General features: G+C 42.8%; 2 protein-coding genes across 4 annotated transcripts; one reads left to right on the top strand and one right to left on the bottom strand.

The window, feature by feature from the left end:
• The first annotated feature begins 2,440 nt into the window (after window positions 1-2,440).
• TMEM223 (transmembrane protein 223) lies at window positions 2,441-9,509 on the top strand. The gene is made up of 2 exons (XM_077455828.1): window positions 2,441-2,811; window positions 9,146-9,509. Exons 1-2 carry the CDS (start codon window positions 2,496-2,498, stop codon window positions 9,436-9,438), a joined length of 609 nt encoding a protein of 202 aa, XP_077311954.1. The 5' UTR covers window positions 2,441-2,495; the 3' UTR covers window positions 9,439-9,509.
• A 1,710-nt stretch (window positions 9,510-11,219) lies between these two features.
• TAF6L (TATA-box binding protein associated factor 6 like) lies at window positions 11,220-24,608 on the bottom strand. Of its 3 annotated transcripts, none has more exons than XM_077455825.1 (11): window positions 24,446-24,608; window positions 22,626-22,779; window positions 20,287-20,373; window positions 17,988-18,138; window positions 17,825-17,875; window positions 17,656-17,750; window positions 15,709-15,783; window positions 14,656-14,873; window positions 12,441-12,573; window positions 12,210-12,338; window positions 11,220-12,119 (listed from the first exon to the last, which is right to left on the bottom strand). In XM_077455825.1, exons 2-11 carry the CDS (start codon window positions 22,770-22,772, stop codon window positions 11,484-11,486), a joined length of 1,722 nt encoding a protein of 573 aa, XP_077311951.1. In that variant the 5' UTR covers window positions 22,773-22,779; window positions 24,446-24,608; the 3' UTR covers window positions 11,220-11,483. The 3 variants fall into 3 exon arrangements, with proteins under 3 accessions (XP_077311951.1, XP_077311952.1, XP_077311953.1); XM_077455826.1 differs by lacking the exon at window positions 24,446-24,608 and adding an exon at window positions 24,270-24,292; XM_077455827.1 differs by lacking the exon at window positions 20,287-20,373.
• Window positions 24,609-25,667: the final 1,059 nt, after the last annotated feature.

Here is a 25,667-nt window from a genome sequence, read left to right as displayed (position 1 = left end):
GCCGATTGGCCAAAACTTTAAGCAGCAAGCCGATTGGCCGAAACTCCAAGCCTCAAGCCGATTGGCCGAAACTTCAAGCCATAAGCCGATTGGCCGAAACTTCAAGCCGCAAGCCGTTTGGCCGAACAAGTCGCAAGCCCATTGGCTGAATATCAAGTCGCAAGCCCTTTGGCTGAATATCAAGTCGCAAGCCCATTGGCTGATCATCAAGTCGCCAAACATGTTTTTTTAGCAAAGACCCTAGAGAATACAATGGCGGTGGTTGCAACTTTGTATCTCGTGTGGTATTTGAGTATTAATTTTTCAAACAAGTTTTATTTTTTAAACAGTTTTGTGCTAAAAAAAGAAAACCAGTAAAGTTAGCCCATTTTTTCGCATAATGTGAAAGATGAAGTTATGTCGAGTAAATAGATACCTAACATGTCACGTTGCAAGCTGACTGGCCGAACAAGTCGCAAGCCGATTGGCCAAAACTTCAAGCCACAAGCCAATTGGCCAAAACTTCAAGCCGCAAGCCGATTGGCCGAAACTTCAATCTGCAAGCTGATTGGCTGAAACTTCAAGCCTCAAGCCGATAGGCCGAAACTTCAAGCCGCAAGCCGATTGGCCGAAACTTCAAGTCACAAGCCGATTGGCCGAAACTTCAAGCCGATTGGCTGAAACTTCAAGCCGCAATCCGATTGGCCGAAACTTTAAGCCGCATGCCGATTGGCCGAAAACTTCAAGCCGCAATCCGATTGGCCGAAACTTTAAGCCGCAAGCCGATTGGCCGAAACTTCAATCTGCAAGCTGATTGGCTGAAACTCCAAGCCTCAAGCCGATTGGCCGAAACTTCAAGCCGTAAGCCGATTGGCCGAAACTTCTAGCCGCAAGCCAATTACCCGAAACTTCAAGCCGCAAGCCGATTGGCCGAAACTTCAAGTCGCAAGCCGATTGGCCGAAACTTCAAGTCGCATGCCGATTGGCTAAAACTTCAAGCCGCAAGCCGATTGGCCGAAACTTCAAGCCGCAAGTCGATTACCCGAAACTTCAAGCCGCAAGCCGATTGGCCGAAACTTCAAGCCGCAAGCCGATTGGCTGAAACTTTAAGCCGCAAGCCGATTGGCCGAAACTTTAAGCCGCAAGCCGATTGGCCGAAACTTTAAGTCGCAAGCCGATTGGCCGAAACTTTAAGCCGCAAGCCGATTGGCCGAAACTTCAAGCCGATTGGCTGAAACTTCAAGCCGCAAGCCGATTGGCCGAAACTTCAAGCCGCCAAACATATGTGTTTTTAGCAAAGACCCTAGAGAATACAATGGCGGTCGTTGCAACTTTGTATCTCGTGCGGTATTTGCGCATCAATTTTTCAAACAAGTTTTATTTTTTAAACAGTTTTGTGCTAAAAAAAAAAAACAGTAAAGTTAGCCCATTTTTTCGCATAATGTGAAAGATGAAGTTATGCCGAGCAAATAGATAACTAGCATGTCACGTCACAAGCTGATTGGCCGAACAAGTCGCAAGCTGATTGGCCGAACAAGTTGCAAGCCGATAGGCCGAAACTTCAAGCCGCAAGCCGATTGGCCGAAACTTCAAGTCACAAGCCGATTGGCCGAAACTTCAAGCCGATTGGCTGAAACTTCAAGCCGCAATCCGATTGGCCGAAACTTTAAGCCGCAAGCCGATTGGCCGAAACTTCAATCTGCAAGCTGATTGGCTGAAACTCCAAGCCTCAAGCCGATTGGCCGAAACTTCAAGCCGTAAGCCGATTGGCCGAAACTTCAAGTCGCAAGTCGATTGGCCGACACTTCAAGTCTCAAGCCGATTGGCCGAAACTTCAAGTCGCAAGCCGATTGGCCGAAACTTTAAGCTGCAAGCCGATTGGCCGAAACTTCAAGCCGCAAGCCGATTGCCTGAAACTTCAAGCCACAAGCCGATTGGCCGAAACTTCAAGTCGCAAGCCGATTGGCCGAAACTTCAAGCCGATTGGCTGAAACTTCAAGCCGCAAGCCGATTGCCTGAAACTTCAAGCCACAAGCCGATTGGCCGAAACTTCAAGCCGCAAGCCGATTGGCCAAAACTTCAAGCCGCAAGCCCATTGGCCAAACAATTCGCAAGCCCATTGGCCGAATATCAAGTCGCAAGCCCATTGGCCGAAACTTCAAGTCGCAATTGGCTGATCAAGTCGCCAAACATATGTGTTTTTAGCAAAGACCCTAGAGAATACAACGGCGGTCGTTGCAACTTTGTATCTCGTGCGGTATTTGTGCATCAATTTTTCAAACAACTTTTCTTTTTTAAACAGTTTTGTGCAGTGCCGATTAGCAAAAAGTGTTCTGGTCTTTGGCGAGCCAAATGGTCCAGGGCTTTAGTGGTTAATGACCCATTTCTAGCACTATATGTACAGGCGCCATCTTTCTCCTCCCGGAAGTAGGCAGACACACCTCGTACAACACGTCATTACATCACTAAAGCGCGACTCAGGCTCGCAGTCCCTGTGCAGGGTCATTAGGAGCGGTATGCTGCGGTTACTAGGAAACCTTCGGTGCTGTTACCGGTGGAGGCCGAAGACGGCGCTTCTAGCGCGTCACTATAAGATAGAGCCGGTGGGCCGAGATGTGGTGCTGTTCGAGCACCGGAGGCCGCGCTTTTTCCGCCTGCTGGGGTTGTTCTGTGTGGCTCAGACCGGCTTCTGGGTGTACTCGGCGCACTTCGGCTTCACGACTCTGCGGGACATCAGACAGAGTAACCAGGGACAGGACAAGGAGGTGAAGGGGAGGAACATGGGCTCCCCCTTGTGGAGGACGGCGTACACGCTGGGCTGCCTGTCAGTGGGTAGGTCATTCTATCTGCTGCTGTGATTGGTTCTCATTGACAGCCAGGCAACAAGTATGTACACAAGTCAGCGGTTATCACCTCCATGAGTCTCATGACTTTCAAAGTGATCCAGTCATTTCTATGAAACATTGGTACCCTAGTGTAAAAGAAGATATTTATCCAGCATGAAGTCCCTTCCATGCTCCCGTCCAGGGTGGTCGGACACCTGAAGCCCTGCTGGGCTCTGTGGTTCCGCACGCCTGCATTGCACCGGGCTCAGTGGAAGACAGGCTGTTCACCACTGCAGGCCCTTTCTGGAACCTTTTGTTTAAAAGTTTAAATTTGTATTTTTTTTTCCTAGAAAAAATAAAAAGTTTCGTAATTGTTTTTTTCAGAGATCCCAGAGAATACAATGGTGATTGTTGCAATATTTTATGTCACACGTTATTTGTGCAGCGGTCTTTCAAACAAAACTTTCTATTTTTTGGAGAAAAAAAACAAACTTTGTAATGTATGTAAAAAAAAAAAAAAAAAAAAAAGAGAAACCCACAAGTGCACTAGCTGCCCCAATATAATTTTTTTTTGTATAACATGAAAGATGATTTTACGCCGAGTAAATACCTGACATGGCATGCTTTAAAATTTTATTGTGCACAAAACTTGTGACATATCGCGTTACTTAAAAATCTCCATAGACAACACTTTAACCACTTCAGCCCCGGGAAGAATTTACCCCCTTGCGATTTGGCACTGCGTCACGTGGTATTTGATCACCCCTGCAGTTTTTATTTTTTGCACTATAAACAAAACAAAAAACTGAAAATAATCGGCTTTTTGCTATAATATCCCCCAAAAATATCTAAAAAAAAAACAAAACATTTTTTATCCTCAGGTTAGGCCGATATTCTTCTACGTATTTTTGGTAAAAAAAATCGCAAAAGGCGATTGATTGGTTTTCACAAAAGTTATATTACAAAATAGGGGAGTTTTATGGTATTTTTATAAATATTTATTTTGTTGGCGGTGATCAGCGATTTGATTTTTTTTTTTTTTTTTTTTATGACTGCGACATTATGGCGGACAAATACATTTTTGGGACCATTGTCATTTATACAGCAATCAGTGCTATACAAATGCACTGATTCCTGTGTAAATGGCAGTGGAGGGGTTAACTACTAGGTGGCAGTTTAGGGGTTAAGTGTGTCCTAGGGGAGTGTTTCTAACTGTGGGGGGCATGGCTGTGTGTGACACGTCACTGATCTCTGCTCCCATCACAGGGAGCAGAGATCAGTGACACTATCACTAGGCAGAACGGGGAGATGCTTGTTTACATTAGCATCTCCCCATGAGGCGATCGAGTCCACGGGACCCGCAACCTGACTCACGGAGTTTGCCACGGGTGCACCCGCCTCCTAAAGGGCAACGTACAGGTACGTGATTCTACCTGTACGAGCCCTTCTGCCGATGTATATCGGCGTAAGGCGGTCGGCAAGCAGTTAAACGGGTAACCTGTAAAAAAAAAAAAAAAAAAAATAGTTTTAGAGCTACAGAGGTCTTGCACTAAAATTATTGCGCTAAAGAAATGCAACGATACTTCACATGTGTGGTTTGAACACCGTTTATATAAGCTTGCATGACTTGCGTATGCGTTTGCTTCTGTGCGTGAGCACTGATGGGGGGGCTTAACTTAAAAAAAAAAAAAAAAATTCTTATAATACATTTTTTATTTTTACACTTTCCCTTTATTTTGATCACTTTTAAACCCATTACAAGGACTATAAACATCCATTGTAATCTCCTTTACCTTTAACAGCAAAGGAATTTTCTTTTTTTTTTTTTTAACTTTTTTTTACTTTATTAAAACCCCCAAAAATTATTTACCATGGCCCTGGAACCAAAAGAGACTTCAGGCATTGCTCCGTTCCTCCAAGGGCATAGAGAGGTATAGCGGCCATCTTGGCCTCAATTGTCTTCCTGCCCGGCAAAAACGGCCGCATTGGATCGCTCCAGGGTTATACCGATGGGTCAGGTAAGCCTGAGAAATGATGGGGGGGGGGGGTTCTGCGGGATCACTTTTATCTGAAAGAGAACTGGCCATAGTGTAAGAAAAAAAAAATACTGGGGTTGTTGACCATAACCCTGTTTAACACCAAATTAATGATGTATTTTTACTTTGAGCCAGTCTTCAAGTGGTTAAACTGTCACATCAAACATGTAGCACTATGAAGGAGCAGAGAAAAGATTTACAGTGGCCTGTTAAGTGTTTAAAGCCTAACTCCAGGTTTCATTTAACTTTAAAGGGGAAGTTCACTTTTTGAAACATATTTCACCCATATGTAGGGTGTAACCTTTTCCAACATGTTTCCCTCACCCCAGTGTCATGGTTTAAAATGGGTGTGGCTGTGTGTTGACTCTGCCTGCACAGCTGCGTCGCTCATTCACAGAACTGGACCAGAAGCTGCTGGATGATGTATGTAGCTGAAGTAGTGCAGGCAGTATCCACATGTATTAGTGAAAAAAAACTTGGTCTAAATTAACTATTTAAAGTTGAATTAATCCCTAGAGTTTACTGCACAACTAGAGCAAGGGGGATCTAGGAATATCAATCCTGATGACTGCTCCTGTATGACCCTTCTGTACAGTTGCATCATCCATTCACAGGATCTAAGAATGGAAAGAAAAGTTCTGTCTGCCACTACAGCAGAAGTACTTTGAGGTCTCAATGGAGCACAATTTTGGTGACACCATCACACTTGGTAGCTCATTGATCACTTACTCTAGCATAATCGTAGGTCCATACCTCCATAGAGAACTCGGACTACAGGTAAGTTCTGCAGGTGGCTGTGATGTACTGATCATGAGTGCAGGTGGCCTCCTGCTCTCCGCCTTACTTAATTAGAGAATGCTTTGCATTCATTCAGAGATGTAAAGCATTCTGTGTGGTGCCTGTGCCAAGTAGCCAATCTCCTGTGTTCATAATGCATGAGGTTGGTCCCTCGGCATGGGACCCAGAAGCAAGTAGAGATCACCAAAGTAGCCACAGGGTTGATTTACTAAAACTGGTGCATTCTGAATCTGGTGCAGCTGTGAATGGTAACCAATTAGCTTCTAACGTTGGCTTGTTCAATTAGGCTTTGGCAATAAAACCTGGAAGCTGATTGGTTTATATGCACCAGCCTTTGCACTCTCCAGCTTTAGTAAATAAACCCCAGTGTCTACTTTAGTAAAGATAAAAGGCAGAGTGATTCACTCTATTGAGGATAAAACAGCATCCACTTGCATGTCAAGTATGAGCCATCCAGCCTTCCTGTTCTGAGGTTGGCTGTGCAGATGTTGCCTCTGTTGCATGCTTGATCCTAATCTCAAGCAATCATTATCACTTTATTCCATGTGTCCTCCTCCCTGAGACAGGATCTCCATTATTATTGGACTATTTATGGTTTATTTCCAGTTTACTGGTTTTCAGACTTTATTTCCACTCCATCAGTACACAGGCTAGAGCTACTGTTTTATTGTATCTACTCCAGGTTGGCTACTTGATGTTGCTATAGACAATTTTTAGCTTCCAGGGGTATCAGCCAGGTATGGGATATACTGTATATCGTTACATTGGTCCAAGCTGGACCACTGTAGCTATGTAACAATAAACTATGATTGGAATTCATCTTTAAAGTGGTTGTTAAGCCACTCTAACCCATATACACCATCAGCACTGCCTCCTATTGTAGTATCCCCCCCCCCCCCCTCTGTGTGTGATTTATATATATATATATATATATATATATATATATATATATATATATATATATATATATATATATATATAAAAAAAAAAATGCTGCAAATACCTAATTTTACAGCTGAGATTACGATCACATGACGGGCCAGCTTTCAACTTTCCTCCTGATACAGGGTGGGGCTGAGATTCCTCTGCTGATGTCAGTCTGGAGGGGAGGCGGAGAGAGCTGGCTGGTCATGTGATTGCAATCTCAGCTTAAATGGGGTATTTGCACCATTTATATTTATAAATCATTCCGCAATAGGAGGCAGTGCTGATGCTGTATACAGGTTAGTGTTATGAGAGCAGCAGGAGGAGGACACAGGAGCAGATAGGAGGCTGCTGATGACTGTCTGGTCTCAGCAGCCATGATACCACCGTGGTCAGTTTACAGAGGGGGTGGGAAGAAACTGGCAGGATCAGCCAGTGTTTTTTTTTTTTTTTAGGTGTTACAGGGGGCCAAATGACACAGGATAACATGCTTTAAAGTAGCTTTTTTTTTTTTTTGAGTTAACGCTTTAACCACTTGACCTCCAGAAGATTTAACCCCCTTCAAGACCAGGCCACTTTTTGCGATACAGCACTGCTTTACTTTCATGATAATTGCACAATTGTTCAACACTGTAACAGTACTCAAATACAATTTTGTATTTTTTCTCCACAGTGCTTTCTTTTGGTGGTATTTGATCACAGCTGTGTTTATTTTTTTTGTGCTATAAACAAAGACTGACAATTCTAGAAAGAAAAAAAAAGTACTTTCTGTTCTAAAACATAACCAAGAAAAAAAATTGAAACACTCAGATTTCTTCATAAATCTTAGGCCAGTGTGTATTCTGCTACATGTTCTTGGTTAAAAAATAAATAAATAAATAAATCCAGTAAGAGTATGCTGATTGGTTTACACGAATGTTCTAGTTTCTACAATCCATGGGATATATCATGGAAATTTCTTTTTTATATACTAGTAATGGCGGCGATCAGCAACTTAGAGTGGGACTGCGATATGGGGGCGGACAATCGGACATCAACTGCCACTTTGTGGGAACCAGTGACACTAATACAGTGATCAGTGCTCAAAATATACACGGTCACTACTGGCTGGGAAGGTGTTAAATGTCTAGGGCGATGAAAGGGTTAATGGTGTGCCCAGCTAGTGTTTGTGTTTACTATGTGTGCTGCTTTACTACTGGAAGAGATGGATTTGAGTCCCTGATTTGCAGGAACACAGAATCCATCTCCCATCACTGCAGAAAAATGCTGGATCACTTGTGTACGTTGTATGCGATTTTTATAAATAAAGAATTGTAATAAAAAAGAAGTGGCCGATGAGTGCTTCTTGTAACTGCATCTGCTGATTTCCTTTTTTTTTTTTTTTTTGGTTTAAAGTGTGGGCAAAAACTTTATTGGGGTATTAACTAGGTAGCAGTAGGTTACCTCTAAAGGATATGTGGTCCATTGGGGTCTGGGGCTTCTGTCTTGAGAAATGTTATTTGAAGCCTCTGACAGTGATGCCACCACAGAAGTTTGGGTAGTGAGTCAGGGCCGAAGTCGAAATATCAGAGCAGGTTGCCTGCTGTGTAGCTTCTAAATTCGGAAAACATCATATTCATTTCAAAGAATATGAGGCATTCTGCGATTGTACATGGGGTGTGTGAATATCACGATCTCTCCTTGGCCAGTCACAGAACGCCTTGTATTTTAACATTTTCTGAATGGAAAACTGCAGAGCGAGGAACCTGCTGTAATCACAATGTACCAGCCGCAGCTGTCAGTTTTACTTCTGGAAATTCAGCAGTGACATCACCATCAGAAGCCACATTTTAAATAAAAATTTTCATAAAAGGAGGAGCAGCCAATGGTGGGGCACACATCATTAGAGGTACCTAGCTAATGCTGCAATAAAGTTTCTACCCACACCAAGCTTTAATAAATTCCATATCACTCTGACCCACTTAGGCCTCATGTACACTGCTGCTGGTAAACGGGCATTTTTGTTTTCAGCGGCCCCTGAACTCTTCTCTGTTATATTATCAGTACATGTACACAGGGTTGTTTATAGGCACTTGAGTTTAGAAGCATTTTTTTGGAAAAATGTATTCAGGGTGGATGGTTCAGAGGCATTTCAAACATGTTAACTTGCGTTTAGCCGCATTTGTTTACAGGCGTTTTTCATTTTTGACCATTTGAAATAAAAAACGCTTTTAAACGAAAACGTGGCAAAAACTAATGTTTTTTTAAACGTCGGTTACTATTGGTCAAGTTAGTTTGGGAGAGGTAAAATGTTCCATGTACATGAAGCCTATGTATTTTTTTAGAGTTTGACGGGTAAAGGACGATTCCTTTTCATAAACATTATAGAGCAGGTCATATTAGCTTGAGGAACAATATAAGCTTAGATGCTGACTGCATATTGTGTCAAAAATATTAACAGGAGTGTCACTGTTGTCAGATTTAATATATAGTAGTCTACCACAGTGAAAAAAATAAAATAAGCATTTGTAGTTTTGAAACTAGATTAGTTTGTGATTGTATTTTTTTTTTCTAGTATTATAAATTGTCTACCTATCTTCCTAGGTACCCTCATAATGGCGGCTGGTTTGTTATTCTCACGCCGCGCTGTCAGCTCTGTGATCCTTCATGCTGGAGGAGAAAAAGTAACCATCGTCACTGCAGGTGTTTTTGGGATCAGTTCATCGTTCAGTCTTCCTTTAAGACACATTTCTTGTATGGCTCATCGCTCTGAGGTTCCTGCCATGATACCCCTTAAGATCAAAGGTCACCCTTTGTATTACCTATTGGACAAGCAAGGACATGTTTCCAATGCCAAGTTGTTTGATCGCACAGTGGGAGCATATCGGAAACTGTGACATCTGTTTATACAATGTGCTTGTATTTATGTAGAAACAAGATATTAAAATTTGTTGTATGTTTAAATCAAGTATTAACACTGGTGAGTGTATATCAGCAACAGAGGTTGGTTACCTGCGGTAGGAATGAAGCAGAGAAAAGCAAATCTGCAACTAAGGGCACCAGGTCTGTCTATGCATCTCCTCTACAAGAGACTGCAGTACAAAAGAGAATTGGATGGTAAAAAGTACAAATAATTTACAAAATAGATACTGTACATAGACCCCATCCTACATAGCAGATGCCTTATGGCCAGAAGAAAACTTACTCTTGAGGAATGAGGTTTGTTTTGTTTTTTTCTTTCAATGTTTAAAAAAAAAAAAAAAAATTGAGGGTAGCACACAGAAAACTCAAGTATTTTAAATGCTTACTTGCTCGCTTTCAACATGCCTTGCTAGAAAATGTGACTAGTTACCTCCCTAGAAGAGCCCCTCCCTCATTGCCTGCTTCTCTTCTGGGAGTGTCTAACTACTCTGCGCTGACCCATCTCCTATACCCCACTACAGCAGCTGCAGGGGAGGATTGAAGGATAATGCTATAGACCAGACACCACATCTGAAGTAGCAGCAATCTTAGGGGTCCTGGAAAGGCTTTTAATGGGATTCACATAAAATATGTTGAATGCACATACACTCTAAAAGGAAGACCACTGTTGAAATGGATGATGTGGTGATAGTTTCTATAAGTATCGAGGGCTTAAAGCATAAGTTCACCTTTGGGAACATGTTCCCAATGCTGCCCTCTCTCCCCGTGACAGCAGTACAGAGAAAAGTTTCCTGTACGAGCTGTCACTTTTTGAAATTGCCGCGCGGGGCTTCATCCACACCGCCACGTCATTCATTTCCACAGCTCTGTGTGTAAATGAACTACAAGCCCCGATATCCTTTGCGGCTGTCAACTTGTAGTTCTCAAACTACCACAGCGGGGTGGAGCACCATGGTAGCTCATTGATTCTTCCTGTCAGTGTATCTGCCTGCCCATACAGGATGTACAGGCACACTGACAGATCTGAAGGAGACCTGCATGGCACTAGTAATGTGCTGATCACTGGTGAAATGCTTTACAGCAGGGGTCTCAAACTGGCAGCCCTCCAGCTGTTGCAAAACTACAAGTCCCATCATGCCTCTGCCTGTGGGAGCCATGCTTATAACTGTCAGCCTTGCAACGCCTCATGGGACTTGTAGTTTAGCAACAGCTGGAGGGCCGCCCGTTTGAGACCCCTGCTTTACAGGCTCCAAAACAAAATATTTTTACCTGCAACAAAAATGTAGATTTACTTTTTTTGTTTTATTACTAACCCAGTCATAAAAAAAAGTGAAAGGTTAATTGCTTATCTGCATTATGTTGTTAATGCTTAGATTAATTAATATTTTCAACAAGCAGGCAGTTAGAAAGCCCATTCATTTGTATTTCTCACTCCCATGCATGCAGCCCAGGCAGTATGTCCATGGAGGCTCGGAAGCCTGTCTGCCTCTGCTGATTGGCTGTTCTCGCCAATGCAGCTCTTGGTGTGGTGAGGCAGGGGGAAGCTTGTCTGATGATGGATTAGGGAAAAATTACAGGAAACTAATTTTCTCCTTTAAAGTGAACCTGCTACTCTCTCAGTAGAAGTATATATTTACTTTAAAACTGCAACTGAGAAGATGATCAGTTTTATAAGCGGTTTGGGCGCAAACAGATGGAAAGACTGGACTATGTGGTAGAACAGCCCAGCTGTTAAATCAGAACATTTACAGATACCTTCTTAGTCATGGCAAACTAAACCCTTTATGGCATTATATTTACATGGCCATTAAAACATACATAGCTTAAAAAAGAGGCAATATTCACACCTTCAAAGTATTTAGCACTCTTGACTTAAATATTTGCAGTGATGACTGTAGCAATGTCCATGTTCAACTTAATACTGCATTACAAACTCCGCCATTTTGTCCAAAAAAGGCAGAGATACAGTACATTCCTCATAACGCACTTTTAGACAAACCTTCTAGTCTCAAAATCTGTATCACAGAGGCAAATAAAGTGACAAATCTGTTGGCATCCCTCTGCGTCCAGTTTTTGCAACTCGTCCAATCATAGGCAGCTTTTGAGCATAGCGGCTGGCTGTGGCCCCAGGTCCAGTGTGGAGCTGGAAGACACTCTGAAACCTGCGTCCTCCTCCCCCTCGCCCTGCCTGTCTCCCTCCTATGAGAAAGGTAAACCGGGGGGAGCCGCGTGGAGTAAGTCTACTTCTTTGGAATGCTTCTCTCACACCCAGCACCCTTTGTCCTTGCCTTGTACCTCCACGAGGGCGGGATGCAGATGTAAGAGACATCTGTGGAGGGCGCTGAGTTGGCCTGTTTGTACTTGTTACTTCTTCTTCACCATGAGCTGTTAGCTGTGGCATTTTCCGTGTGCCTTCTACGGACACTTCTTTTTTTGGCTCCTGTGTACCTTTAGGAATAATCTCTGGTTGCAAGGTTGTTCCTCCAGTGCCAAAACGCACAGCCAAGCTATCTCCAAAGAAGCAATACAACTCATTGTACATCTCTAACAAGGACACAGTGGGTGCAGATGGTAAGGATGGATAGGTCTGTGGTGGAGTGTCTTTATCGGATTCACTACAGCGAGCTTTCATTTTAAGGAGACGTTCCACAGCCACCTGAAAATAAAAAGAAAAGCACGGTACACCACTGGTATATGTGTTGGGGTGCAATATTCTTTTCCTGCTTCATATTGCAGTTTTACTTACCAAGATAGCTCCATACACCTTGTGGCCATCAGCCTTGACTTGTGCGTTGGACATGGAGTGATCATCTAATACAGTCTGAAGGCCAGACCAATAGGTTGGAAGCAGCGGATACAATACTTGCTCTACTGCCTAAACGTGATACAGGAGAGCCAAGTTACACAAAAGATTCCAAGTATTTATTCCTCTCATACAAAACACATCACAGTATCCCCCCCCCCTTTCACAAGTTACCTTCCAGCCCAGGGCATGAAGACCGACAACAGCCCCATAATGAGAACAGAGGGGACGTACAGGATCTCCCAGAACTTTCTGCAAGGACTGCAAAACCTGAGTATACAGCGAGCCAGCTAAATCTCGATGTGTCCTACACAAAAGAAAGGAGCCAGATATGAACAATTCAAACTGTAAGCATACATTTCCAGTGTTCACCTAGCTTTGTATTTTTAGATGGACTACACTATGGGGGTCATTTACGAAAGGCAAATCCACTTTGCACTGGAAGTGCAGTCACTGTAAATCTAAGTGGTAGATCTGAAATGAGTGGAAGCTCTGCTGATTTTATCATCCAATCACGTGCAAGCTAAAATAAAAAATAAAAAACTGTATTTTCCTTCCATGTCCCCCTCAGATCTACGGCGACTACTTCCAAGTGCACTTGCAGTGCAAAAAAACTACACATTAAGCCCAGTTAACCTAGATGTACACACAGATCATAACCTGTCAAGGCAGGGACTCCATTATACTTTAGACTTGTTTTTTTTTTTTTTTTTCCTCAAAACATCCCACAGATTGCTTGAATGGAGATCTGGAGAATTTGGAGGCCAAGTTAACAACTAGAACTCCTTGTTGTGTTCCTCAAACATTTCTAAATTCATCAGACAAGACCACCTTTTCACATTGCGCTGTGGTCCAGTTCTGATGCTCATGTGTCCATTGTATGTTCTGACACCTTTCTTTCTAGCAGAACCAGCATTAAACATTTTCAGCAATCTGAACCCCAGTAGCTCTTCTATTGGATCAGACTACATGGGCCAACCTTCGCTCCCCACGTGCATCAATGAGCCTTGGCTGCTCAAGACCCTGTTGCTGGTTTTCCTTCCTTAGACAACTGCAGACCGGGAACATGCCCCAAGAGCTGCAGTTTTGAAATTGCTCTGATGTCTAGCCTCTACAATGGTCCCTTGTCAAAGTCGTTTAAATCCTCACACATGCCCATTTTTTTCTGCTTTCAACACATTTACTTCAAGGATAACATGTTCACTTGCTGTCTAATAAACCCATCCATTTCTGGTACCATTTTAACGAGATAATCTATGTTATTAATTTTACCTATCAATGGTCATTATGTTCTAGCTGATCAGTATATAATGTAAATGTGCAGAATGCAAGTTACTACTCACATGCAGCCATACAAAATTCATCTCTACATTCATTGTGAATATTAGTAGCTGATCAAGCGAACAGTGTTTTGTTACCGCAACCAGTTTTCACAAGGTCTGGGTAGCACCTGGATGCCAGGACCATTCTCGATGTACTGTAGGCGCCTCATTTCTGCCTAAGCTGCAGCTAAACCCCCCTCAGCCATTCAACAATCCAATGAGACAGCCTCTATTGGTCATTGGGGCTCCCACATCAGACTGATGAATGGTTGAGGTGGGCCTTGTTAGTAGAATGGATGGCGTTTAGTTCAAAATTAGGCAGAAATCAGGTCTATTACAACACTAATGCTAGTTTGCTTTTATAACTTGAAATCATCAACTGAACATTTCTTTAACCTCTTGCTTACTGGGCACTTATACCACCCCCCCCCCCCCCCCCCCTGCGCAGGCCAATTTTCAGCACTGTCGCACTTTGAATGACAATTTCACAGTCATGCAACATTGTACCCAAACTAATTTAGCATTTTTTCCCCCACAGAAATAGAGCTTTTTGGTGGCATTAATCAGCACTGTTTTTTTTTTTTTTTGCTAAACATAAAAATACTGACATAAAAAAAAAAAAACATTTGTCATATGATTTTGACAAAAGGCAATTTTTCTCCTTCACTAATGTTAGCTGATGAGGCTGCACTGATGAGGAGGTACTGGTGGGCACAGATTGGAACTGATGTTCTTGTGACAGAAGCCAGTTACCAGCTTTCTTCTTTTCTCCTCAGGCTGATCATGAGGAGATAAAAAAAAAAAAAAAGCTGATAACTGGCGTCTGTTTTCAGCTGTCATTGGCTGACAGCTGGCCCTTTACCCTGTTTTATCAGCCAAGTCCAAACTTCTTGACAAACACAGAGCGCACCGCAAAGGGTGTACCAGCAGCGCAATCACAGGAAGCCCCCGCTGTAGCTGTCTTTCAGCTATAGTGTGGGCACAAAGTGGTTCAGAAACACATGGCAGATAAAACTGTGAATAAAAGGATAGCTATGTGTATAATATATAGGTATTAGCGGGCTTACCAAATACAACTCAGCAATCCTGCACCATAATCCCGCAAAGTCCAGTGGTCATTAAGTGGGTTTATGGAGGCAGCTAGGGGCTCAGTCACACAGTACAGAACACTCTGCATGAGACTGTACCCATAACTACCCAAATAGAGATAAGGGTTCCACAGGAGAGACCTCACCAACTGCAACAGACGGCTCAGCTGCTCAAGATCATGACTAACAGACTTAACCTAAAAAAAATAAAAAATATTAATAATATGAAGGAGTACAAGGTTGGATATCAATAAAAAAAAAAAAAAAAAAAACAATAAAAAAGGAGGTATTTTTGGGGAATTACAAATATACATTTCTCTGTGCTATCTTGTATTTGTCACGATCTCCTAAGCTTATGAAGCTGCCTTACCTTGAAAGCAAGAACTTGGTTACTAGGTTTAAAATAATTTTTCTGTGAGGCTTCACCCCTGCTTACTGGTACTTGTCTGAAATCAAGCTCTACATTAACAGCTGTGTCTGCATTAGTTTTCCACTTATTTTCACCTGATCTGGCCAGTAAGTCTGTTTTTCAAAATGAAGTCAAGTTCTCTTGCAGATGTAGCAGTTAGAGGAACGAGACAAGCCCTTTATCACTGGCAGGGATACTTACAATAATCCGTTTTATGTAAAACCTTTATCCCAAAAGCAAAAAATAAATAAATAAACCTTATAATTTGAAGTAACAATCATAATTACAAATGCCACTGAAAATGCGAGTCACTCCTCTCCAATCATCAGATCTAAATGTTGAATGATCATTATAGGAGTTTTCACAAAAGCAAAAATGTAAAATAATATTCGACCTTCATCTTTCAAGGAACTGAAGATGTACCTTCTTGAATGCAGTACACACAGTTCAGGACCTCTATGACAGCATTGAATTGATGCTTTTTAGAGGGGCGGGGGCGGAGGGTTTTATACCTTCTAATAGGTCTTATTAGATCCTGGATATTAATATATCATTAGGCGTTTGTTATTTTGTCCACCCCCCTATTTTTACTGGCACACAAATGTGACTTGCAATACACTTACCCCGCTCACAACATATACAAAATAAGGCAACAGGGCTGCAATCTTTGGGTTAGTTTGTAAATCTTGAAGAGCTACCTGGATAGTAATGAAGCACAAAAATAGAATACATTAAAGTAACAAAAACATACAGCATGGTAATGCCTGCATATTTCTTAACAGTCTGGTCTAGAGAATATTTCAATGCAATCAAAATTCACTTAGTTACATAATTATTGAATTGGGGGAAAAAAAAAAAAAAAAAAAAGGGAGGGAAGGAAGGCAGGCAAGTCCATCTAGCTCAACCAACAAAAAAAGGAAATAAATAGAAAACCTGAGGAGGGCAAAAGACCAGCTAAAACATGGTCAAATTTGCTCTAGCAGGGGAAAAATACATTCCCTCCCGAACCCAAGAAGGCAATTGTATATTCCTTGGATGAACAAGCTTTACCAATACAAATTAAAGAAATATTAAAAGGTTTAATTATATTTTTTTTTTTTTAACAACAAATATGTCATATTTACCTACTCTGTGTAATGGTTTTGCACAGAGCAGCCCTGATCCTCCTTTTCTTTGAGGGCCCCCATAGCATGCGGATTGCTATGAGGGCGCTCGTACATGATCGCTCCCAAGCCCCAACTCTGTGTCCTTAAGACACACAGAACAGGGCACGGCCCTGCCCCTGCTCCCTCATCCCGCTGCTGTCTCTGAGCAAATGAGGAGGCAGAGAGTCGGGGCATCAGTTGCTCTTTCACATTACTAGATCGGGCTGAGGTGACTATTGGGGGGGTTGCAGGAAGAGCTGCAGGCTGAAGTTTTAATTTATCAATGCACTCAATAATGTTTTAGAATAAATATATATTGGGTGATCTATCAGTATACCCAAGAGGCATGCAGTGCCAAATGTGCAAAATGTTGTTATGTATATCCAAGATTTGCAAAAGAAAGTCTGTGATCCTGGACTGGAAGGATCCAAGTCATGTAGAGAAAGGTATGGATGTTTAATATGTATGATGAAAATACTGCTGTCTGTTGTTCTCGACTCTTGATGGTTACGATTTGAGAAATTATATACGCATTGTATTTACCCACATACTAACATGCGTTATGCTTTGTATATTGTAAAAAGTTTTTGTACATTTAAAAAAAAAAATTTTAGCCCTGAAGACGATGTAAAACCCCCAATATTTGCTGAAAGCAGACACCATAGAGAATAAAATAGTGGTAGTGTAGTTCCAATTTTTTATTTCACGCGATATTACTGCAAAGGTCTAAGCAAAATTTCAGTAAAAAAACACACGAAGAGAATTGCAGTAAATTACCCACATTTGTGGTAAAATGGGGGGGGGGGGGGGGGGGGGGGGGGATTTTATGTGCTTGGGTGTAACAATTTTTTTTTTTAGGTGACAAGTTCTCTTTAATGAGACCCTGCATGGCTCCGCTAAATGTTTTGCAGTGCAGATCGCATCGCAAAACATTCCTTCCCAGCTATGCTAGCCGAGGACATCACAAAACATTTCTTCCTGGCTATGCTAGCCGGAGACACCGACAGGCTGACCAGGAAGTGACATTATAGCTGTTGCTTTCTGGATCACAGCAAGGAGAGAAGAGTAGAGTAGAGTAGAGTAGAGTAGAGTAGATGTGTGTGTTCGCTCTTCTCCCCCACCCACCCACCCAAGCTGTCAGTCTCGGTGGCTGAAGCCACCGGATTTGTGTGAAATCCCTGCCATCAGGTCTGTATGATATACGGACCTGGCAGCGAAAGGGTTAAAAATGAAAAAAGGGAATCCATGGAAATTCTGAATAATAAGAAGTGGCTACAGAAGCATAGCTGAAAAATTATGCACTGTTATGACAGCTATGAACTAAAATACTATTAAACGGTCACTTTTAGGAGGAGCCAATGGGGCGATTCATGTAAACGTGTCTAATACAAACTGAAAACTCTGCACACAGTTTGTTTTTCTCACCTTCATGAGATGTAAATCATCCCCCAGCACTGCTCTTGTCACACGCTGGTAATATTTTAGTAGGTCATCTGTCAGTAAAGAGACTGCAGCTGGCACTAAGGGGAGGAAATATAAATTAGCATGCCAAAATATAGATAGCATGTGCAGGGCAATACATAAAAAGACTTACCTGTACCCTGAGGCTCCAGGTTTCCTTTACCATCCAGGTAAGAGACATGGACTGAAAGGGGGGGGGGGGGGAATAAGGAAGAAGAAGAGATTAGCCCAATGAATACTATTAAGTAACATAAATAATTCGACTCATTGTAACTCAGTAAATAGAAATGTCATACCCCTCACTGCAGTCTCAGCTGTCCCTTTGGGAATGTTTGTGGCCAAGGCCAGTTCCACTAGATTGATATCACGGTCCTCTGCACAATGACAATCACCATCTCTGACACTTCGAAATGAAACTGGATCAGGTGATCCATGGCCATACACAGGCTGAAAGAAATATTAAGTTTACCTAAAAGTATTCAGCTTTATTCATATTATCATCAAGTTTGGCGGTTCTCAATACAATGCTTTGTTAACTGACACTGAACCGATTATGGTGACCTGGCTGTAAAAGGTCTAGTTAGGATAACAGTACATTCAAATAATTTACATAACTCAGAAGGGACTGAAATATTTTCAGGTCTTTATGATTGCAAAATAACTTTTGTTTATTTCCTGTACTATTTATATGAACTTTAAATTTAAATGTGGAGTTGAAGTAATCGGATTTATTGTAATCACATTTTTTTCCCTCAATTTTTTTTTTTGGCTGTACAGCACAAGTTCAATATTGAGTTGGCCCACCTTTTGCAGCTATAACAGCTTCAAATCTTCTGGGAAGGCTGTCCACAAGAATTAGGAGTGTGTCTATGGCAGTGATGGCAAACCTTGGCACCCCAGATGTTTTGAAACTACATTTGCCATGATTCTCAACTACACTGTGTGCAAGAGCATTATGGGAAATGTAGTTCCAACACATCTGGGGTGTCAAGGATCACCATCACTGGTCTATGGCAATGGTTGACCATTCTTCCAGAAGAGCATTTGTGAGGTCTGGCACTGATGTTGGATGGGAAGGCCTGGCTTGCAGCCCCCGCTCTAATTCATCCCAAAGGTGTTCTATTAGGTTGAGGTCAGAACCCTGCGCCAGTCAAGTTCCTCCACCCCAAACTTTCTCATCCATGTCTTTATGGACCTTGCTTTGTGCACTGGTCCAAATCATTTAGTGGAGGGGAAGATCATGGTGTGGGGTTGTTTTTCAGTGGTTGGGCTTGGCCCCTTAGTTCCAGTCAAGGGAACTCTTAGGCCTCATGTACAATGCTGCTAAACAGACGTTTAGGAGCAGCTGGGCAGTTTTTTTTTTTTCCACTGACCCTGAACTCTCCTCTGTTATCAGTACATGTACACAGGGTCGTTTACAGTTATTTCTTATGGGTTTTACTTCCTCTTTATTCCCCTGTAAAGTAAAAGCATAATGGGCTAGTATGCATCTTATACTAGCCCATTATTGTTGCACTTAACTGCAAACGAAGCCTGCAATGTCTGCACTGGTGAAACAACCATCTTCACCCCTTTTCCTTCCAGGGCCGCGGACTCCGGCTCTGTGACTGGCCGGAGTTAAGGGAGCCAAGGCACGGGCCCTATAGAAACGGCATGGGCCCTGTAGAAACGACATGATCATGCCCTTTCAAAACTGCATGCGCCAATGACGCCAGCGCAAGCTTATAGGGTAAGTATCTCCTAAACCTGCACGGTTTAGGAGATATTTCCAGTACCTACAGGTGAGCCTTATTATAGGCTTATCTGTAAGGATAAGTGTCCTGTAAGGGGTTACAACCACTTTAATGGTATTTTCAAGATTTTAAACCTGCAGCTTTCATGAAAATTACAGTTGGTGTTCCTGCCATGAAGATCTTTTTTCAGGTATTTCCTGTGTGGGTGACCAATGCCGTGTCCCAAACGAGTTTCTGTGTTGTCACACTGGCCAAAGATAAAGACTACAAGTAGTTGTTACATTACACAGGCATTGCCCACTGTTGTCACCACCATGAAACTCATCCTGAGAAATGTCATGCAGCCATTGCTGACTTACATGGACGCAGGCATGAAGTGGCTGTAAATAGGCCGCTATAAGTTCTGAGATTAAACAGATAATGTTAAGAGAATTAGCATTGTATCTAAAAGACAGAAATTTACATTTAGTTTGTACTACATGTTATAAGCATTCCTTTAGGGTTTCCATCCATTGGAATAGGTTAAAGTTGTTTTTAAATCTAGGTTAAGGATTATGTGTTAATTTTAGGTAATAATTTTAAATCATAGTAGTAGATGAGAATTCATGGATATTTGTGGAATCACTTTACTTTGAGCTTGTTGTCAGAAGTAAATACTCCACAATAAGCTACTAGCACCACCATACAGCAACCTGAAGCTCATCAAAAAAGTGTTCAGGGCACATAAGAGGCAGTAGCACTGCTCATAATGGAAGAATGCAGGTGAACAGCAATTGGGATATGAGGCACAGTTCAGCTGACTGGCAGACCTGTATCATAATAGTACGAAGGAGTCTTTACTTAGAAGTCATAGTCAACATACCTCAACATTGCTCCAGCGAAGAGCGCGGTTAAAGTCCTCTACAGTCAGTCTTCTACGCCTACAGTGCCTGAGTGACTGAGCACTAAACTGAGACACAAAAAGTGAGAACTAACATTATTTACAACAGTGCACAGAAAAATAAAGACATTTCTACAACTTTAGGGCCGGTTCACACAGCGATGCGCGGCGAGGCGTCTCCGACTTGCCTCGCCGCGACCTGCACGGACCTCAGCGGCGACTTGCAGAGGACTTCTGTATAGAAGTCAATGCAAGTCGCCCCCGAAGTCGCCCCAAACTAGTACAGGAACCTTTTTTCTGAGTCGGAGCGACTCGAGTCGCTCCTCTCAGAACGGTTCCATTGTACAGAATGGGGGCGACTTGCGGGAGCGAGGCGAGCCGTGTCGCCTCGCGTCGCAGTGTGAACCGGCCCTAAAGGACAGAGCCCCTGAGATTTGTTTACAAGTTAAAAACAGTTTTGTTTTTTAAACTTTTTTTTTTTGCTAGAAAATTACTTAGAACCCCCAAACACTATAAAAAAAAAATTCTAACACCCTATAGAATAAAATGGCGCTTGTTGCAATACTTTCTGTCACACCGTATTTGCACAGCGGACTTACAAGCACATTTTTTTTTTTGGAAAAAATACACTTTTTTAAAATTAAAAAATAAGACAACAAGTTAGCCCAATTATTTTTTTTATTGTGAAAGATAATGTTACGCCGAGTAAATTGATACCCAACATGTCACGCTTCAGAATTGCACCCCCTCGTCGAATGGTGACAAACTTTTACCCTTAAAAATCTCCATAGGCGACATTTAAAAAAAAAAATTCTACAGGTTGCATGTTTTGCGTTACAGAGGAGGTCTAGGGCTAGAATTATTGCTCTCACTCAACCAATCGCAGCAATTCCTCACATGTGTGATTTGAACAGGCGCTACTCACGTCTGCGTTTGCTTTTGCACGTGAGCTCTGCAGGATGAGGCGTGATTAAGCGTCACTTTTATTCCCATTGCAAGGAATGTGAACATCCCTTGTAATAGAAAAAAAAGAAGAAGCATGACAGGACTCCTTAAATATGAGATCTGGTGTCAAAAAGACCCCAGATCTCCTATTTACACTAAAATGCATTAAAAAAAAAAAAAAAAAAAAAAAAAAAAGGTCCCTTTAAGAGCTATGGGCGGAAGTGACGTTTTGACGTCGCTTCCGCCCTGCAATGGTATGGAGACAGGTGGGGGCCATCTTCCCCTCACTTGTCTCCATACCCAGCCAGCAGAAGGACCCAATCGCCTCTGCTGCTGCCGCCAACGGCTCCGTGATCTTGCGGCGAACCCCCCGCAGAGACCACTATTATCGGAAAGTGGTTAAGGCCTTATGCACACTGGATGTTTTTACAGCTGTGGTATTTGGCTTCAGGGTGTTTACTTCTGCAGCCAGAATATAAATATAAATTATAAAAAAAACATTAGCTATAGAAAGCTGTACAAAGAGTTTTTCAGCAGTTCTTTTAAAAAAAAAAAAACTATACTTTCACAAAAGATTATGGCTTAAAAACAGTGATAAATGCAAAATAGCCAAGTTTTTAAAGGTAAAAAAAAAAACTCCTTTTAAAACCCACTAGTTCAGAGGTTTTTTTCCAGCCAGAAAACGCTCCTGCCTAAAAAATGCTTATAACAGCCACTGGGGTTGATTTACTAACGGAAAATCCACTTTGCACTACAAGTGCACTTGGAGGTGCAGACGCTTTAGATCTGAGGCGAAGATCTGAAATAAGGGGAAGCTCTGCTGATTTTATCATCCAATCATGTGCAAGAAAAAAATGCTGTTTTTTATTTTCCTTGCAAGTCCCCCCCAGATCTACAACGGCTGCACTTCCAAGTGCACTTTTAGTGCAAAGTGGATTAGTAAATAAACCCCTATGTGTGCATGGACACAACACATAGGATAACATACAGGGGAGTTTACTGGCTGCAGGAAAAAAACTCCAGAAGTAAAAACAACAGCTGGAAAAAAACGCCCAGTGTGAGGCCTAAGAGGAGTTTTTCCAGCTGTAAAAGCACCAACTCTCTGAACTCTGAAAAACGCTACTGCAAAGCTCATTCTACAGCTACAGCTTTGTACAGGTAATGCTACTTGCGTTTTTATAGCGTTCAGCGCGCACAAGGCCTAAAACACAACAACGACCAGTAAATGTATTGGGAATAGCAACAATTAACATCAAAATACATGCACACCAGTGTTACACATAATACAATGAATATTCCAATGTGCACAGGTTTTCTCAATAAGAAATAAGGCTATTCATAAGATGCCATGTCTGAAAAGTGAGCCCCAAATATACCTGAGTAATTTCCCGCAGCCTGTAACACACATCCTCTGCCAGTAATGCAGCAACCTCATCGGTGATCTCCAGACCCACACTTTCTGCAGTCAGACGAACCGAGTCCTGACACAGCTCCACATAGCGCCGATCCTCTATGTGAGACATCCCGGGACTAAAACAATAGGGACATTGTTTATATACACTTAGACAGTATGAGGAGTAACCAGTTGGGGGGATATTTTTAGAGCACCACAAACCAAAAATGCCATTTAATTCATACATCTATGCCTCAATGCTTTTGTTTGCAAATGTTGATTGCTGAGAAAGCACTTTGAATCCCCCCTTTAGCATTTCTGGCTGTGGTCATGCTGAGTTAGGGCAGATGAGTCATGTAGCATTTACTTCCTGGAATCCATCTGTCATTAGCCCAGGCATGATCGTGTACTTCGCTGAGAAAACCCCTCCTTCTCTCATGAAGGCTTCTGGGATGTATGACATAATTTGCATAATTAATTGACCTACATTGCTTGGGGTTGTCCAAAGAAATTTGATAGAATTTGGTCAGGTTTGATGTGTGAAGTATTAGGACATAGAGGAGGTATAATTTTGTTGATTTTACTTCTATGCTGTGAATTTATATCTGGTTGCCTTGATTAGTTAGAAGTAAAATCAACTAATCTGTGCCGCTGACGTCAGTGGCTGCACGGAAGGTGAATATCTCCTAAACCATACAAGTTTAGGACATATTCGTTTTACCTACAGGTAAGCCTTAGACCCCTTTCACACCGGGGCGCTTTGCAAGCTCCCTGAAACGCCATTCACGCCAATGTGAAAGCGCCGAGGGCTTTCACACTGGAGTGGTATGCTGGCAGGATGGTAAAAAAAAGTCCTGCTAGCAGCATCTTTGGAGCGGTGTGTATACCGCTCCTGCCCATTGAAATCAATGGGGGAGCATGGCTATACTGCTTGCAAAGTGTTGCTGCAGCAGTGCTTTGTGTGTGGTTTTAACCCTTTTTCGGCCGCTAGTAGGGGGTTAAAAATCACCCCGCTAGTGGCTGAATACCTTCGCAAATACAATGGTAAATGACCGCTAAAAATAGCAGCGCTTTACCGCCGCCCCCCCCCCCCGTGAAAAGGGGCCTAATTATACGCTTACCTGTAGGTAAAAAAAAAAAAAAAAAAAAAATCACCTGCTGGGGTATACAACCACTTTCACAGCCACACGAGATATGGATTCACTTTGTGTACACCTAACACTTTTGCTCACCCAGGTATTACCTAGTAAAAACAGCAATGACATCACTGTGCTGTATATAGCCTGTGCAGAGAGCTGTGGGAGGGGCTGAGCAGGCTCCACCCACTACAGGCTGCCTGCAGAAACTACAGGAGGGGGCGGAGCCCAGACCAGTCACCCTGGACAAGGAGAGAGCAGCACTGAGCGGTCTGTATAGCCAAGCTTCACAGATCTGGAAGAAATAGACAAAGCACACCAAGTATTCCAGTAAGAATACACAAGATAAATGTAGTGGCTGATTACAGCGTGGAATGACTGTGTGTCTTTTCTATCTGCCCCCCAGTACTTTACAAGGATAGGAGGAGGTACCTATACACAACCTGCCCCGGGGTAATAGCAGTCAGCTCTCCCATTGTACACATACATACACACTGCACTAGACTATGGACCATTCCCATTTGCCTCTCTTTGACGTCACGACGTACTCTTCTCCCAACAAGCACTGCGCTCACGTACATCGCTCCGAGGCCTCTGCCGTAAAGCAGTGCGCATGCTTCTATCTAAAGGCCGCTGATAACTCAGCGAAGATGAAGGACAAACTCACCGAGCGATCCCCCCTCTCCTCACCGACTGCGGAGCTCGTATTCCCCGCCGCCTCACAGCTCGCCTGTCCTGTCAGCGGGGCGTACACATCGCTTATTGGCCAATGTTCTTGTCACTCATCCTCCATATAGTCATGTGATCAGAGGGCTGGGTTCAGGCTGTGTGCCTGGCTCGGATTGGTGGAGATACATGTGCGGTGTGTAGCGTGCACGCCGCATCTGCTGGTCTTCCAGAAAGCAGAACTCCTGATTGGACGTGGCTCCAGTTGTGGAAATTGCCCCAGTCCACGCCTCCCGACTTTGAGATTGGAAAGAGGGACACCTACTAACAAAAGCATGTAAGCATAGGGCACGCCCATGCCACGCCCCCTTTAAGGAGAATAACCCTAAAAAAATAAATAAAGATTAGTTAAAATGGAAGTAAACCCTTCCAAACAACTTTGACCTACAGGTAAGCCTAGATTAAGGCTTACCTGTAGGTCCAAGTAATATCTCCTAAACCTATATGGTTTAGGAGATATTTGCCCGAAAATGGGCACCGCTGTCTACGGCGCATGCGCCGTAGACAGCGGCGCGCATGCGCACTAAATGCGGCAAGTCCAAGAATGGATTTGCCAAATTTGTCGACTCCCGTGCGCATGCGCGGGAGTGACGTCATCGCGGCCTCGCCGTATGACAGCGGCGGAGCTGCGAGGCGCGACTCCCGTGCGCATGCGCGGGAGTGACGTCATCGCGGCTTCGCCGCTGTCATTGGTCGGAGCTGCGAGACGCCACCAGCAAGATGGACGCGGCGGACTACAGGGATCAGCGGCGACTTCGCTGGCTCCTGTGTCAGGTAAGTGACACATAATGAGCTACTATGCGATGCATAGTAGTCCATTATGCTTTACCTTTGCAGGGAAAAAAAGAGGAAGTAAACCCATCAGGGTTTACTTCCTCTTTAAACCTGCAAGTGCTTTTTTTTTTTCACCACAACATCCCTTGTAATAGAAAAAAAAAGCATGACAGGACTCCTTAAATATAAGATCTGGGGGGTCAAAAAGACCTCAGATCTCATATTTACACTAAAATGCAATAAAAAAAAAAAGTTGTCATTTAAAATAAATAAAAATAAATGTTCCTTTAAGAGCTATGGGCGGAAGTGACGTTTTGAAGTCGCTTCTGCCCTGCAATGGTATGGAAACGGGTGGGGGCCATCTTCCCCTCACTTGTCTCCATACCCAG

Source organism: Lithobates pipiens, unplaced genomic scaffold (assembly GCF_037356315.1).
Source record: "Lithobates pipiens isolate NorthernLeopardFrog02 unplaced genomic scaffold, aLitPip1_a1.2 Scaffold_10, whole genome shotgun sequence".
Classification (NCBI taxonomy): domain Eukaryota; kingdom Metazoa; phylum Chordata; class Amphibia; order Anura; family Ranidae; genus Lithobates; species Lithobates pipiens.
Note: the sequence above shows the minus strand (reverse complement) of the source record. Positions and strands in the feature narration are given on the sequence as shown.